Consider the following 13947-nt stretch of genomic DNA (forward strand, 5'->3'; position numbering starts at 1 on the left):
TTAAAAGAAGAAAAAAAAAAAATCTTTGAGTTATGAAATTAAAAGGATTAATGTGCAACCCAATGGCAGCTGTTTTACGTTGACAGTGTCCGTTGTAACTTTTTATTTACTTGACCTATTCCTGCCTTTGACCCACAAAACGAGCCGTCAGAAATAAGGCTGTGCAAAAAATCGAATTGTTATTTCGTGCGCATTTCGTCAGTAAAGGCGCTCCTGTGATTAGAATTACATCTCCAGCACGTGCGTTCAGATCAGGGTTGCCAGGTTTTCAAAACAAATCCGGCCCACTTGATTCTCAAAACTAGCCCAATTGCGTTTCCAGGAGCTTCGCCGATAAAAATTGCTTCCCAGGGTTAAAATACATGTTTTTTTGGCTGGGTTGCCTTGGTAAAATTTTAGGGGTTAAATATCACGTTGTTGGTATTGGGGTCGCTTCAACCCGCGGACATGAAAAACAACTGCGGACTTGGCAACACTGCTTCAGGTGGAGCGGCAGTTACTACACAGAGCCGTAGTCTACCGACAACTAACACAAAATCACTTTCAAAATCAACAAAGAATCGCCTCCGATTTTGAAACCGATTTTGTTTGGATTTTCTGTGAACTACGGCTCTGTGTAGTAAAGGCCAACCAGTGTTACCAAGTCTGCGGTTGTTTTTCATGTCCGCGGGTCGAAGCGACCCCGAATCCCAAAAACTTGATGTTTAGCCCCTAAAATGCGAATTTTACCAAGGCAACCTTGCCAAAAAAACGTTTATTTTAACCCTGGGAAGCAATTTTTATCGGCAAACCTCCTGGAAACGCGATTGGGCTAGTTTTGAGAAGTAATTGGGCAGGTTTTGTTTTTCGAAAACCTGGCAATCCTGATCTGAACGCACGTGCTGGAGATATACTGCTAATCACAGGAGTGCCATTACTGACAATATGCGCATGAAAATCGCATTTGATTTTTTGCACAGCCCTAGTCAGAAATCTGTACGGTCAAACCACTAATTTCTTTAATAGCTGGTGTTGCATTTTTGAACTCGTCAAAAGTGCTTCTGATGTTTCTCACTGAAGGTCACCTAAAGTTGTTAATCTAAACTCAGCCCTCAGGCCCTACGGCCAAACCCTTGATCTCTAGATGTAGGCTTGCTGCACTTATAACGTCTAAAAATAACATGAGGAGAATTCGGCAGAGTTTAGGTCAACGCTTCCATACCAGCATGACATTTCACCAGCTGAGTCCAGGCATGATAACAAACGACCGTCTCCTCTTCAGACCACTTTATCACAGGGCCTTCTGAAGAATATTGGAGCACCGCAGTCTCTTAAAGTGCTGACTGCGGTTGACGTCCTCGTCTCCCTGATGCCTTGTTCTCTATTGTGTCTGTCAGCGAGGCAGGCCTTTCAGGTCTCAGGTGTTTCATTTCATTTTGCATACTCTGTTAAAGTCAGCCTTGGGCCGTCTCAATGGTTCAGTTCAGCTGCAGCCTCCAGCGCTCCCCCTAAATTAAAACTGAATATCTGCTTTCACGTCCCTGTGTCTAGAATGCACGAGGAAAGAAAAAGGCAATGATAACTTTTTTATCAAGATTGAACATGAAACCAAAATCTACCTGCTTTTGTTTCTTCCTCTTAATACGTTCAAATGTTTGAGGTCGGTAAGATATTCTTGAAGTAAATCTTGTATAAATGCTGATTCATGTTGACATTCATGTTAAGTTACTTTTTGCAGCGGCAGTACTGATACTGCCACATCAATAAGGTTTGTTAACGTTGTCTAAACCGCTGCCGCCTGGTCTTAATTGATATGTTGACACTGTGTGCTCTCTTTTAAGTCAGCAACTGTGCTTTTGCAGAAAGTTTCTTCATTCTCCTTAAAGTAAGGTTGTTTCAGTGAACTTCCAAGACTTTTCAATTATTCATGCTCGGCCTTTGGTTATGTAAAGGTGTTGCACTGCAATCTGCTTACAGAATTAGTTTCAAAATCCGCAGACACAAAAGTGTGTTTTTGCCTGAGTCAGAAAATACCAGAAGTGAAGAATAAAACATTAATATGAGCTTTAGCTTGCCTCAGATCTCTCTGAGCCGGGAGAAAAAGAAGATAGACTTTGAAATTGTGCACAAGTGTGTTTAAGTGAGTGTGTGTGTGTGAGAGAGAGAGAAAGCTACTGACAAAAGCAGAATGGCAAGTATTTGTAAGCCATATCTCTGTCCTGGTATACAGGTCTAGCTATTTTAATTGGTTTGCATTTCCTGTTCTTCACATGTTCAAAAAGAGTTTGCCTATAATGTAATAACATTATTGCAACATTAAAACAAATTCTGACTTGAGACATTTATTTCCAAAACATACAATCTTAGTGACCCCAAACTTTTGAATGGTAGTGTAAATATGAAAATCATTCAGTACTATGGCATGTATTGGAAGTACCATTCTTAATACAATGGCACTACTTTTTAAAATGTTTTTGTTAATGTTAAATATACCAGTATGAGGAAGTATAGAGAAAAAATAAATAAAACTGCACTAAAGTTGATTAGATTATTATTGTTTTTTAAATGGTACCAAACATTTGAATGTTCTTTTGCTGTGTGGTGTCCTTTTAGATGTAATTCCAGTCATGTTCTGTAGGTGGCAGTAGCTCCCTGTCACGTTCAATGGGCTGCAGTACCAGAGTGAGTCATGGATCTGGGCTGTAGATCCCTGTTGGCAGCTTGCGGTGAAGTGCCTTGCATGTGTGACTGCCAATGAAACGGCAAAATGTTCTTCTTACTGCTCCCAGTTCTGCTCTTCTGCTACCACATTGATAAATAAAAGCACTGATTTGCTCAGATGACCTGGTTGATTTGGGACTGAGTGCATTTAGGAACACACACATAAACGGTGACATTCCAGCTGAATGTTTTTTTTCATTTCCAGCTGAAGATACAGTGTAAAGTCAGACGATTTGTCAGCCTGTGTTGTTATCGTGCTCATATCATCCTTCTTTCCTGTTCACGTCCCACTGAAGACTGTAATTTTGTCTTCAATTGCTCAGATCTAGATAATGCATGTATTTTTGAGGCATTCCCCTGTCTGTTCAGGTCTGATTATATCTGATCCATTACCCAGACCCGCAACAGACGCAAGTCATCTTCCACATCAATGACTCCTCTATGAAATAACATGCATTAATGATCATATGAGATGATATGGATATGATCGACTCGGACGTGGTTCTAAACGTCAGAGCTTTTGTGACATTTGTCTTCTTGGACGGTTTGTCCATGTACACAACAGATGTCACAAAACCTGCATGTCAATGCTTCACGCCGTTTGCCTTTTCTCTTTGAGTGATTAGACAATGAAAAATCCCATGGAGTAAAAAAGAAGGGAATCAAGCTGTCAGAGACTTTGAGATTGGGATGGGATGGGATTGGAATCCTGAAAATAATTATGTATTTATTTAGTGCATCAGTTAGTTAGTTAGGTAGTTGTGCAATTTGGGCAAAATTGTGATTTATTTATCAGTATCACTCAATAATAATCATAATAATTGTTGTTGTTATTATTATTGTTTTTCTTATTGTATTATAACTATTATTATCTTCAGTGTTCTTGTTATAATAAATGGTTTTATTTTGATTAATCAATTGCAGAGCTTTTGCAACTACCCACAACAACCCTGAAAATGTAAAATATTAAAATAAATGAAAATAAAGTGGTCTTTTTCTATATTGAAAGGGGCATGTCCATATAGACTATTTAATCTATTTTTTTTTAAGCAGATCTGTTGTTAAACAAATGCTGTGGCACACTTCTAAGTGCTCCGTTTAATCCTCTTCCTGTTCCTTTTCTTCTAAATAAAAATGATGGACCGTTCCCATCCTCTCGTTCTCTCAGTTCCTTTGTGTTCCCTGTCGGCTCGCTTTCATTGTCTTATATGAGTGAAATGGTGAGGTAATGGTGGTAGGATGAGAGAATCGGAGAGAGGAGGGTTGTTCTTTTGAGAACAGAGTGTGGGAGAAGTGTTTTGTTTGCAGCTGTTCGCTTTTGTACTGCAGAAGGCTCGTGGTGGAGTATAGTAACGTTTCTCTGGCAACAAGTGAGTCTCTCCCGTCCTCCCAGTGGAGCGGTGACTTGCTCACCACCTCTCGTTCTCTTTCTAACACCTACTTGCACACTTTCGACATCACTCATGAATATCGGGGTGACTGACAAATGTTCAATAAACAGGCTGAAAACATCATAGTCTTTACAAAAAAAATATAAAAAAAATAAAAATTGATCACTGCAGGCAATTTGAGTGCGAAAAAATTCTCACAACTTGTTGTATGTGGTAACTTTTTCAAAACAAAGTGTTTTCATCACTGTAGATGTGGTGTTGCAAGTGGGCTAAATTTAAAATGCAACCATCCCAAAGGCTTTTTTCCATTTTTGACTTTCAAACACTTACTTTTAAGGCAGACACATCCAGCTAAATGACGGGCTGTCGTGTGTCTGTTAACCCAGTTTTTGCAGTGTGCTTTGTATCGTTGGCACTAGTTGCGTGAGTTTTTGTTTATGAATGATGAATATAGACTACTGCCACCTGCTTGTATGGAGAGTTATAATCTCTCTTTTTTTTAAAGAACAGTTCACTGTGTCTGTCATGCTTCGAAATGGACAAAAACCTATATTATGGATGAATAAATATTCAAATAAGGCTTAATTTGTGTAGTTTGGAAACCTGTAGTATAAAATGTCACTGTTATTGATTGTCTTATGACCTAATCATAATGTCAAACCTCCTTTAAGTAAATTATGCCAGGATTCATTGTTAATGGGTTGACTCTTTGCATTTACTGAATTTTCTTTTTGCCCTCTTCTGTACAGGTGATGCAAGTCATGAACGCAGATGCCATTGTGGTGAAGCTGAACTCTGGGGAACTCAAGACCATCCACCTGTCCAGCATCAGGCCCCCGAGGCTTGAAGGCGAGGTACAAATTAATGCATGTCTGTCCTTGGGTACCCCTGTCACTAAGGCCATTACTGAATCCACAGGGTGCCGGCTGTCTGCTACGCTGTTTGCAAAGTGCTGATGTGAAGGTTTTCCCTCCCCTCCATCTCTTAAAAGTGCCGATCTCCTGCCTCCATGCATCTTTCACACTCCGATCTCAGAGCGATGTCTTTGCTGGACACCAGGGGGAGCTAGAGACAGAAGCCCATCAGCCCATCACCAACCCCCCCCCCCCCCTCCTCTCTCTCTGACACACCAGTGCTGCACTGCAGCCAAAAGCCCTATAGATCTTCTCCCGTAATGAGCACACGTTCTCGATTAATCTCTCTCATCCTCATCTATTAATGTCAAATGTGTCCCGCTCAATCAATGCAATTTTCAGATGCTCACTTTTGATTTGCTAGATGTTAACAAATTAATATGGAAGCATCATTTCGTGGGACTGTGTATGCGCGCACACATTTTTGCAGTTTTCAAATGCTCAGGAATGGGGAAAGTCTATTCTTATTCATGCCCATTAAGGCAGTTAATGAGAGTTGATGTGTAATGGGTGCTTTGTCTAGCAAAGTGTGTGTGTGTCTGAAAGCTGAATGTTAAACTCAAAGCAGTTAAAATTGGAGTGTAAACGTCTCGTTGCGATTAGCCACCCTCTTCTTGACCCTTGACCTCCTGTAATAAGATACGGTGATTCATCATGTTGGAAAAATATTAACTTCGGTGTTGATTTTTGCAAATTGGTAGTTTATTAAAGACATGTAGTTAATTGAAAAGGCTTTAAATAACCGCAATCTGCAGCTGCATGCATGTTTTTGCAGGAAAATATTTTTGTGTTCTTGTAGTTTTGATAGATGCAGCAATATGTGCAAATCTTTGATGAAGTTTGTGATTATTTTTAAAGTAGGCTTTTCAGAGAGTCACAATTTGTCATGGACATGTAAACAGAGAGCTGAGAAGCGGAGCCGTGGCTCTGTATCTATGGATACCGGGCTGCAGTGAGCATTCGAATCACAGCGTGTTTCTATCCTGGCAGCTTAAAGATGGCTTTAATCAGATCAGTGATGATTACAAAACAATAAAGATTACGGATGTATTTAGATCTCAAATGTGCTTCGTTCGGAGGCATGAGACGAACTAGGGATTCCAATTTTTTGACTGGTTTATTTTTCACGAAAGATAAACCTGAAAGCCAGATTTTGACAAAAAGACGGGAAACTGATCCTTTGGAATCTTAGAATCTAAATTCCTCACCTTCCTGTTGTTCTGAACCTGTGTCAATGAAAGAAGATAATTTGAGAAATGTCTGTTTCTGTCCATACAGTCAATGGCCAATGTTATTCAAAACTGTTTGGTTGCCAACATTCATACTACCATCTTTTTTTTTCTGAGGATTATTAATTTTTGGGGTTTATAACATCATAAAGGTGTTTAAATTGACAGCATTTTCATTTTTGGATGAACCATCCAATTAAAGCTACCCCTAACCAACAACTGCAAAACAATGACCTGGCAACCATCCACAACACTCTTGCATTGTGGTGAGTTTAGCACAGGAATATATTTTCCTCAGAAAACTGTAAATCCCATTTTGTTACAGTCTTCATGCTACAGAAGGTAGATCAGATGGCGGGGAGTTTGTGTATCAAGCATCATGGTGTAATTATCATAATACCTTGGTGACCATACGTCTGTGTTTGGTTGCATGCATGTGTCTGACACCTATGGCAGCTACCTCGCTCCACAGTCAATCGGTGACTTAACTACAGTTTCAGACCAGATTTCACAATGCCATAACATCATATCTAATGATCTAAAGCCAATTCGTGTGAACTTTAGAGATATTTAAGTACATATTTAGTAAAAAAGAAAAAAATCTCTATAAATTAAATGACACATTTTTGCTTTTTTAATGTTTTATAATGTGCATAAATTCACACTTTTTAACTGCTGCATCAGATGCTGTTTTACCATAGGCAGCTCTGGATACATTTCTGCTGCCTTTAAAAACCAACCAGATAAAAGCATCCTAGTAGAAAAGATTTGTATGTTGCCTTCTACCTTTTGTCTGCTGTGACGGCAGTGTTTTTCCTGGTACAGGCATGTTGTAGAGGATATGAGGGAGGTACTTCGTATTTTGAAACCTCCACTACTGTTCAGTTTACTGACTGTATCTTCTGTAGTGCATCTCTGCACCTGATGTTCTTGCAGTATGTTTTCCCTGCTCTGCTCTGCTTTTTGACTAGGGTGAAAGAGATGGAGAGAGAGAAGTGTGCAAAGTTGTGCCTGTATTAATGCATTACAGTCATTGAGGTTTCATCAATAATGATGCTGTCATGGCACACATGACCTCTTACCGTGTTCTATGGTCTGAATAAAAGTCAACTGAGAGTCAGCAGAGTACCAAACAATTAAACATATCTGTTCACTCTCTTTGGTTCAAAGGGCCCTGATGGAGATTAGGTTATTATTGTTTCTAATAAATTCTACAAGCAGTTAATGTAGTGTATTGTAAAATCATCCTAAGAGTTGGAATGAAGAAAAGTTCATTGCGTTTTATTCACTCCATCAAACACAATGACCCTTTGCAGATGTGTTGATAGTTATTCAAGAGCGGTTCCTCTGCAATCGAAAAGGGGAGGCTACCTATATTTTTACTCTTTAATGTAATGCTACATTAACCTTGACATGATGCTACATTAGTACAGGATCTCTGGTAATCTTTTCATCAAGCTAATCAATTCTGGCTAGCACGTCTGCAGGAGTTTAGCACACAGTAACTATCGTAATTAATTTAAACTGCGAATATGCAAACAACAGCTGTACAATGGTTTCAGAACAGCTGCAAACATTTTTTTTCAGTCACTCTTTTGCTTTCGTTTTATATGGCTAATGGTAATGGCTTTCGGTTTGTGCTCATGCACATTGTGAGCACTCGGTGTGTTTCATGCACACATAGAGAGGCAAAATTAAGAGTTTAAAGTTGCACAATATGCGAGATGCAGGTAATGATGTCACACTAAATGCACCCTTAATATGGAGGTCACATTGGCAAAATGTCATAAGCAGTACATGTGACCACACCTGTTGTTCATATTTAGTGTTGTAGAGTTCACTACACCATATTCTAACCAAATGTTATGAAACGGAAAAATGTAAATCCAGGGAAACCAATGTAATGAAGCCATGTGAATCCATGGAATGTTTCACAGGGATGGTGCATCTCAGGGATGCACAGGACAAATGTAATGTTGGCACTTTGAACTGTAAACAAAAGTCCAGGTCCATTTGTGTGATTTAAAATTTCAGTTCACTGTATTGCCGTTTGGTTTCAAAATTACCCCGTTCTTAAAATTGGCACACATTTTCTCGTCCTGATTTGTAAACACTCTCTTCAATTCAATACAGAGTGTGAAAGCGTTATCCCTGTGCCATGCTGTACAAACACTTCAACTCAAAGAGACAAACCTGACCTCAGGCCAGCCTCGGGGTCTGTGTGATTGTCTGTACTGTTCTCTCTCTCTCTTGCTGTGAGGACCATGGGGGGATTTATGGCCAGATGTGTTGACCAACGCTAAGATGAACTCTGACAGCTGCTGCCCAGTGTCTCTCTCTCTCTCTCTCTCTCCCCCACACTGCTCAGTTTAAATATGTAGTACAATCAGTGCCATTAAGGGTTATCATCAAACTGCCATGATGATATGCAAAACATTTTGTTTTACGTGGATATTGGAATGCGAGGGAACAGGGAAGTAGGCTACATAATAATAATATGGCATTCAAATGCATCGCGAATACGGAAACATTTGATTTTGTGTCAAATGAGAGACCCAGCATTGGTTTCGTTTTAGCCTAAATTAATTCGTTTTGGCTTGTCGTTTATATTGCTATAACTTAAATATGACCTATTTTTAATTCTTGTTCTTTTCTAAATTCTAAAGGGGAACTGTAATAGCCTAGCTATGTTTACAATGTTTATTATAATGTTTGTAAATATTGTGTCTGCGTTAGGCCTATTTCTGAATGAAATGATAAAATGTGACTTATTATTTGCAACTTATTATAACCATGCAGCAAACTATTAAAATATTTTGATAAATTCTTGAAAATAAACAAATGACTTTTTTTAACCATTTAACTGATTGTATTAATCTGTCAACATTCTTAATGGTTAACTGGTTAAAATGAACACCCCTAATTAAAATTAGGGCTGGCACCCAAAAGTAGAAACACAAATATGACCATGTCTTACAAAAAAAAATAAAAATACTGCATTTGTGTACTACACTGAACCATTGGCATTTCGGCATTGTCATCATGCCATTTTTGACTGGGTGAACTATCCTTTTGAGAGAAACGTGATTTCAAGTGCCATGCCTAATTTCTAGTCCTCATTCATTTCTCCCCCCTCACTCACTTGGCCAGATGGAGGCTTATTTTTGCCCCATGGCGAGCTATTTCCAGCTGCGTGGTGGTGGTGTCAGCCGTTTTAGGAGCACTCACAAGGATGTGGAGGGGGAGGAGTTATGTCATCAGCTCAATGAGTCATCCTCACTCCCATTGTATGTGTGTGTGAGGGGACTGCAGGGGAAATGTTGACATCTGGGTTTAAAGCCAAAGACACCGTACCCCCGTCTTCCCTGCAGATATAGCATATATAATGTATCGGTCATTGAAAGACACTTCATGACATGTTATTTTCCGTCACCTTACTCAGTGTGTTTGAGTTCAGCGTGTAATTCGTCTGATGCCACTTTGTGTCTTTTCATAGTTTGTGTATCTGCTGTGCCTGCTTGCTGAAGGCGTGCGTGTGTGTGCGTGTGTGTGTGTGTCCTGTGGCCTCTGTCTGGGGTCACTGTATGGTTCCATGGCTCATCTCACACTTGGTTGGTCAGGCTTTTTCTTGCAGACATCTCTGCTTTGCCTCAGGATCGGTTGACTATTGGAATTCGAGCAAACTTCCAATCATTTGAGAGTAATGACCCATGGATGTTGTAAACCGGAATTCTATTCTTTTTAATGGAATGTTCTGGGTTCAATACAAGTTAAGCATGACTCACATGGGTGCCCTAGGCAAGGACAGAGATGAGGTGCCACACACCTCAAAAAAGAAAAAGAAAGAATTCCATATAAAATACTGTATTTAATTTAGATAATTTAACAGTTGGCCAGAGGAATGTATAATGCATGTATGTACATATATACATATATATGTATATATGTGTGTATATATATATATATATATATATATATATATATATATATATATATATATATATATATATATATATATATATATATATATATATATATTAGGGGTGTAACGATACGCGTATTCGTATTGAACCGTTCGGTACGACGCTTTCGGTTCGGTACGCGGTACGCATTATGCATACCGAACGGTTCGTTGGACTAATTAATTATATTTGAAAAAAAAAAAGAGAAATATAATGATATGCGTTCAACAAGGTAGCCCAATAACCCAAACGACGTAACAGGCAACGCCCCTGACACTCCCGAAGAAGAAAAAAACACCAACTTATGTTTATGTTATGTTATGACTCAGTCAGGCGCTCGCTCACTCAGTACGCGCTGAAGGCTCGTTGCAAAATGGCCAATGCGTTTAACAGACTAGAAAAAGAAGATGACTCTCAAACATATTGTTTGAGATGCATGATTCCATCTATGAGCTGCTCGATCAGAGTGACATGAGAGCCCCTCCTTAGAACATTATTTGTAAATCCATGTTATGGTAAGTGTGCACGTGAAGTCTTTGCACACTTTCTGAAATCCACACTGTGGTAAGTTTGCACACTACACTAGTGCTCTGCATTCTTTCTAAAATCCTATATAGTGAGGGCTTCGCGCGGTTGCTTCATTGCTTTAAAAAAAAAAAAAACACCAGCGTGAATACTTGAAACATGTCAACTCATTTACGCTGACATCACCTTATTGTGTCAGTATCTGGGAAAAGACGAAAAAAAGGAGAAACATGCACGCAACAAACTATGCCTGCAGCATTTAGACACCAGTATTATAGCTTACAGGGAATCCAAAGTGCACCCAAACACCAGACCTGTTGGTTATTTTAGGATCTTATATTTCTGGTCTGTTAAATGCATTAGACATTTTGCAATGAGCCTTCAGCGCGTGCTGAGTGAGCGAGCGCCTTAGGGTCCGTTCACATATCGCTCCTAAAAACGCATGGAAAACGCTAAGCGCGTCTTTCTCCTCCTTTCCAAAGCGCTCGGGCAGAAGCGCTCATGAGGCGTCTGTCTTTGCCAAGCAACAATGACGTGCTCTCTCCATGAGACGCGGAAATTTCAGCGAAGGATAAATGGATTTGCAGCTCTAAAAATCGCTTGCAGTAGCTCTGCTACTAAATTTATTTCAAAATTGCAATCCATATACAACTATAATCAGCTGTTCCTTCATCTTGGCTGAGTTTTCAACGTTGTTATGGGAAAGGATGAAGCTGATTGGTTAGTTCTTGTCACATGACCCGCGGTGCGCTTGCGGCATTCTGAAAAGTTGAGATGTTTTTGCATTTTGCTGTATCTAAAACGTACCGAACCGAACCGTGACATCAGTGTATCGTATCGAACCGAACCGTGAATTTTGTGAACCGTTACACCCCTAATATATATATATATATATATATATATATATATATATATATATATATATATATATATATATATATATATATGTATATATGTATATATGTGTACATTAACATATATTTGCATATACAGTATGTACAGACATACCTTTAACCATAATTATTTTTAATGTCTCTGCTTCCAAAGATAATTCCAATTGTTTATTCTCTGCTTCTATCTCTTTCCCTCTTTCTGTGTCCTGCAGTTCTTGTTCTATAATTTCATTTCTCCATGCATCATTGTCGTTCGTCACTGCTGATTTATTTTAAGAAGGCATTTCTAATTTCTGTCTTGGATGCTGATTATTTTTTTAAGGCATCTGTGATGCAGCTGTATGAGTTTAAATTGCTCATTGTGAGGGTCATAATACTCTATTCCTGGCTGTCGTGCAAGACTTAGGTGATGTAAGGGGAGAGGCTGAAGGCTATTTTTTTCTTTTTTTGCTTTATTCAAAGAAATGTTTGAATCAAGTTTAAATTGACTTCTGCTTTTCCTGCTTTGATTGGATGCACTATAGCTGAATAGAACAGCTTCATCTGTTCTATGGTTTTACTTGTTAAGGTTTAAGTTAAAGGGAATATATTATGGGTTAAATACAAATTGAGCATCTATGCCATGCTGTCATTTACCACTGAAAATGCATAAGTTCGTCTGCACAAGATGAAAGGAAAAATGCAATATTTGATGAATGCATCGTGATAAACTAAGATTAAATCATGAAATCAGATTTAGTTTTTTTTTTCTTTTGGCACAAATTTAAAGCTAGAAAATGACATTCAATTTGCAGGTCTCCTGTTCTTCCTTGGCAAATAAGGTGTCACTTTTCAATCCTTCAGCTGCTCATTTGCTTAGTGCAAAAACAATTATTTTACTTAAGTGACATTCTCTGAGTATTATCTGGCATTAATGGCAATCAAATGGAAATTTAAAAGGATATGCTTCATTAACAATTTGCATGTGCAAAATGGCATTTAGAACATTAAGATAAACAAACTGAGTGGAAAGTGGAGCTTTGACTCTGATGATAAATTTTTTTGTATATTTTGTAATTTTTATAACTTGCTTTTCTTAAGTTGCTTGTTTGTATGGACTTATGTAATTCTGAACACTTACTCCTTTTTGTCTCAAATATAGGCTCAAAACATTAACAATTGAATTAGTGAGGATGTGTTTGGTTAAAAAAAAGCAAAAAAACAATTTACAACATGTAAGATTGACGTGAAGAACACGGACAATATAGAGAAAATGTCTTAAATTCATAGTTTACAGATAGGACTTTTTATATCAACAGATACAGATAACCGATAATAGCAGAACTTATGTTAACAAAAACAGTTCTTCAAAATATGTTTTGTCTTCTGAAAGTCATACAGGTTTGAAATGCATTAGTGAATTGAAAATGTTGAATTTTAGGTGAAATATTCTTTAAATAGGTTCATTTTGGACATCTGTGCCAAGCAGTGGCTTACTTCCTGTTAAGCAGTCTTTGCTGAGGGTGCGATTGGTCGTTCCCTGATTGAGGAGCTCCAATGAGGTCTCAGGAACCTTTGGCCTAATGGTGGCGAGAGCTCCTCTCTCCTTCTCTGCTTCAGTCACATTCAGTCCTTAGGACATTTATCACCTGAAGATAATGAGATTGGCTAATGAGAAAAAGAAATGAAAATGTGTGCAGCTAAGAGGCAAAAATCTATGTATGTGAGAAAGGCATGTTCAGGAGCTGAGGGGTGCTGAAAAACAAGTATAATACATCACACACACATGCTCTTTCAAAAAATTTAAATTGTCATTTACTCACCCTAATTATTTTCCAACAGGTATGACTTTATTAAGTGGATGACTCAAAAGAAGAAAATTCCACGGTTTTCATATGATATATGCAGTATAATCTGAGCCTTCTGAAGCTATGCTAGGGTTAATAAGTTGAAAAGGAAAAATCTTTCTTATAGTTCTGAAAAACAATTATACTGTTTGAACAAAAGTTTACATTTAATGGCTATGAAAATATCATGGGACGTAAACTACCCTTTTCCTTGCACTTTGCATTATTTTAAAAACGTTTTCCTTTTTTTTTCAAGATAGTATGGTTTAAATATTATGAAATATTAATTCATATATAGTAACATTTGGGGGTGAAACTATGGTGGAGGAGAAGATTATTAGACTGTTTAGAATTAGAATTTTTTTCATGGTGCATTTGTGGAGATCCACAGCCCCAGTCTCCATTTTGAAAACAGACCATCTGAACGACGAAGGTTTAGAGCAATGACAGAATTGGAATTTTTGAATTAACGAAGTATAGTACTAGTTCAGTTTGTAAGTTTGTCAT

At 38.3% G+C, this 13947-nt stretch overlaps 1 protein-coding gene across 1 annotated transcript in view; it reads left to right on the top strand.

The window, feature by feature from the left end:
• The window catches only part of snd1 (staphylococcal nuclease and tudor domain containing 1), a 158907-nt gene that overhangs the window by 11544 nt on the left and 133416 nt on the right, over window positions 1-13947 (top strand). The window contains exon 10 of the mRNA XM_026209660.1: window positions 4841-4945. Within this exon, the coding sequence (XP_026065445.1) occupies window positions 4841-4945 (105 nt within the window). The remainder of the gene's footprint in view (window positions 1-4840; window positions 4946-13947) is intronic.

Source organism: Carassius auratus, chromosome 29 (genome assembly GCF_003368295.1).
Source record: "Carassius auratus strain Wakin chromosome 29, ASM336829v1, whole genome shotgun sequence".
NCBI lineage: Eukaryota > Metazoa > Chordata > Actinopteri > Cypriniformes > Cyprinidae > Carassius > Carassius auratus.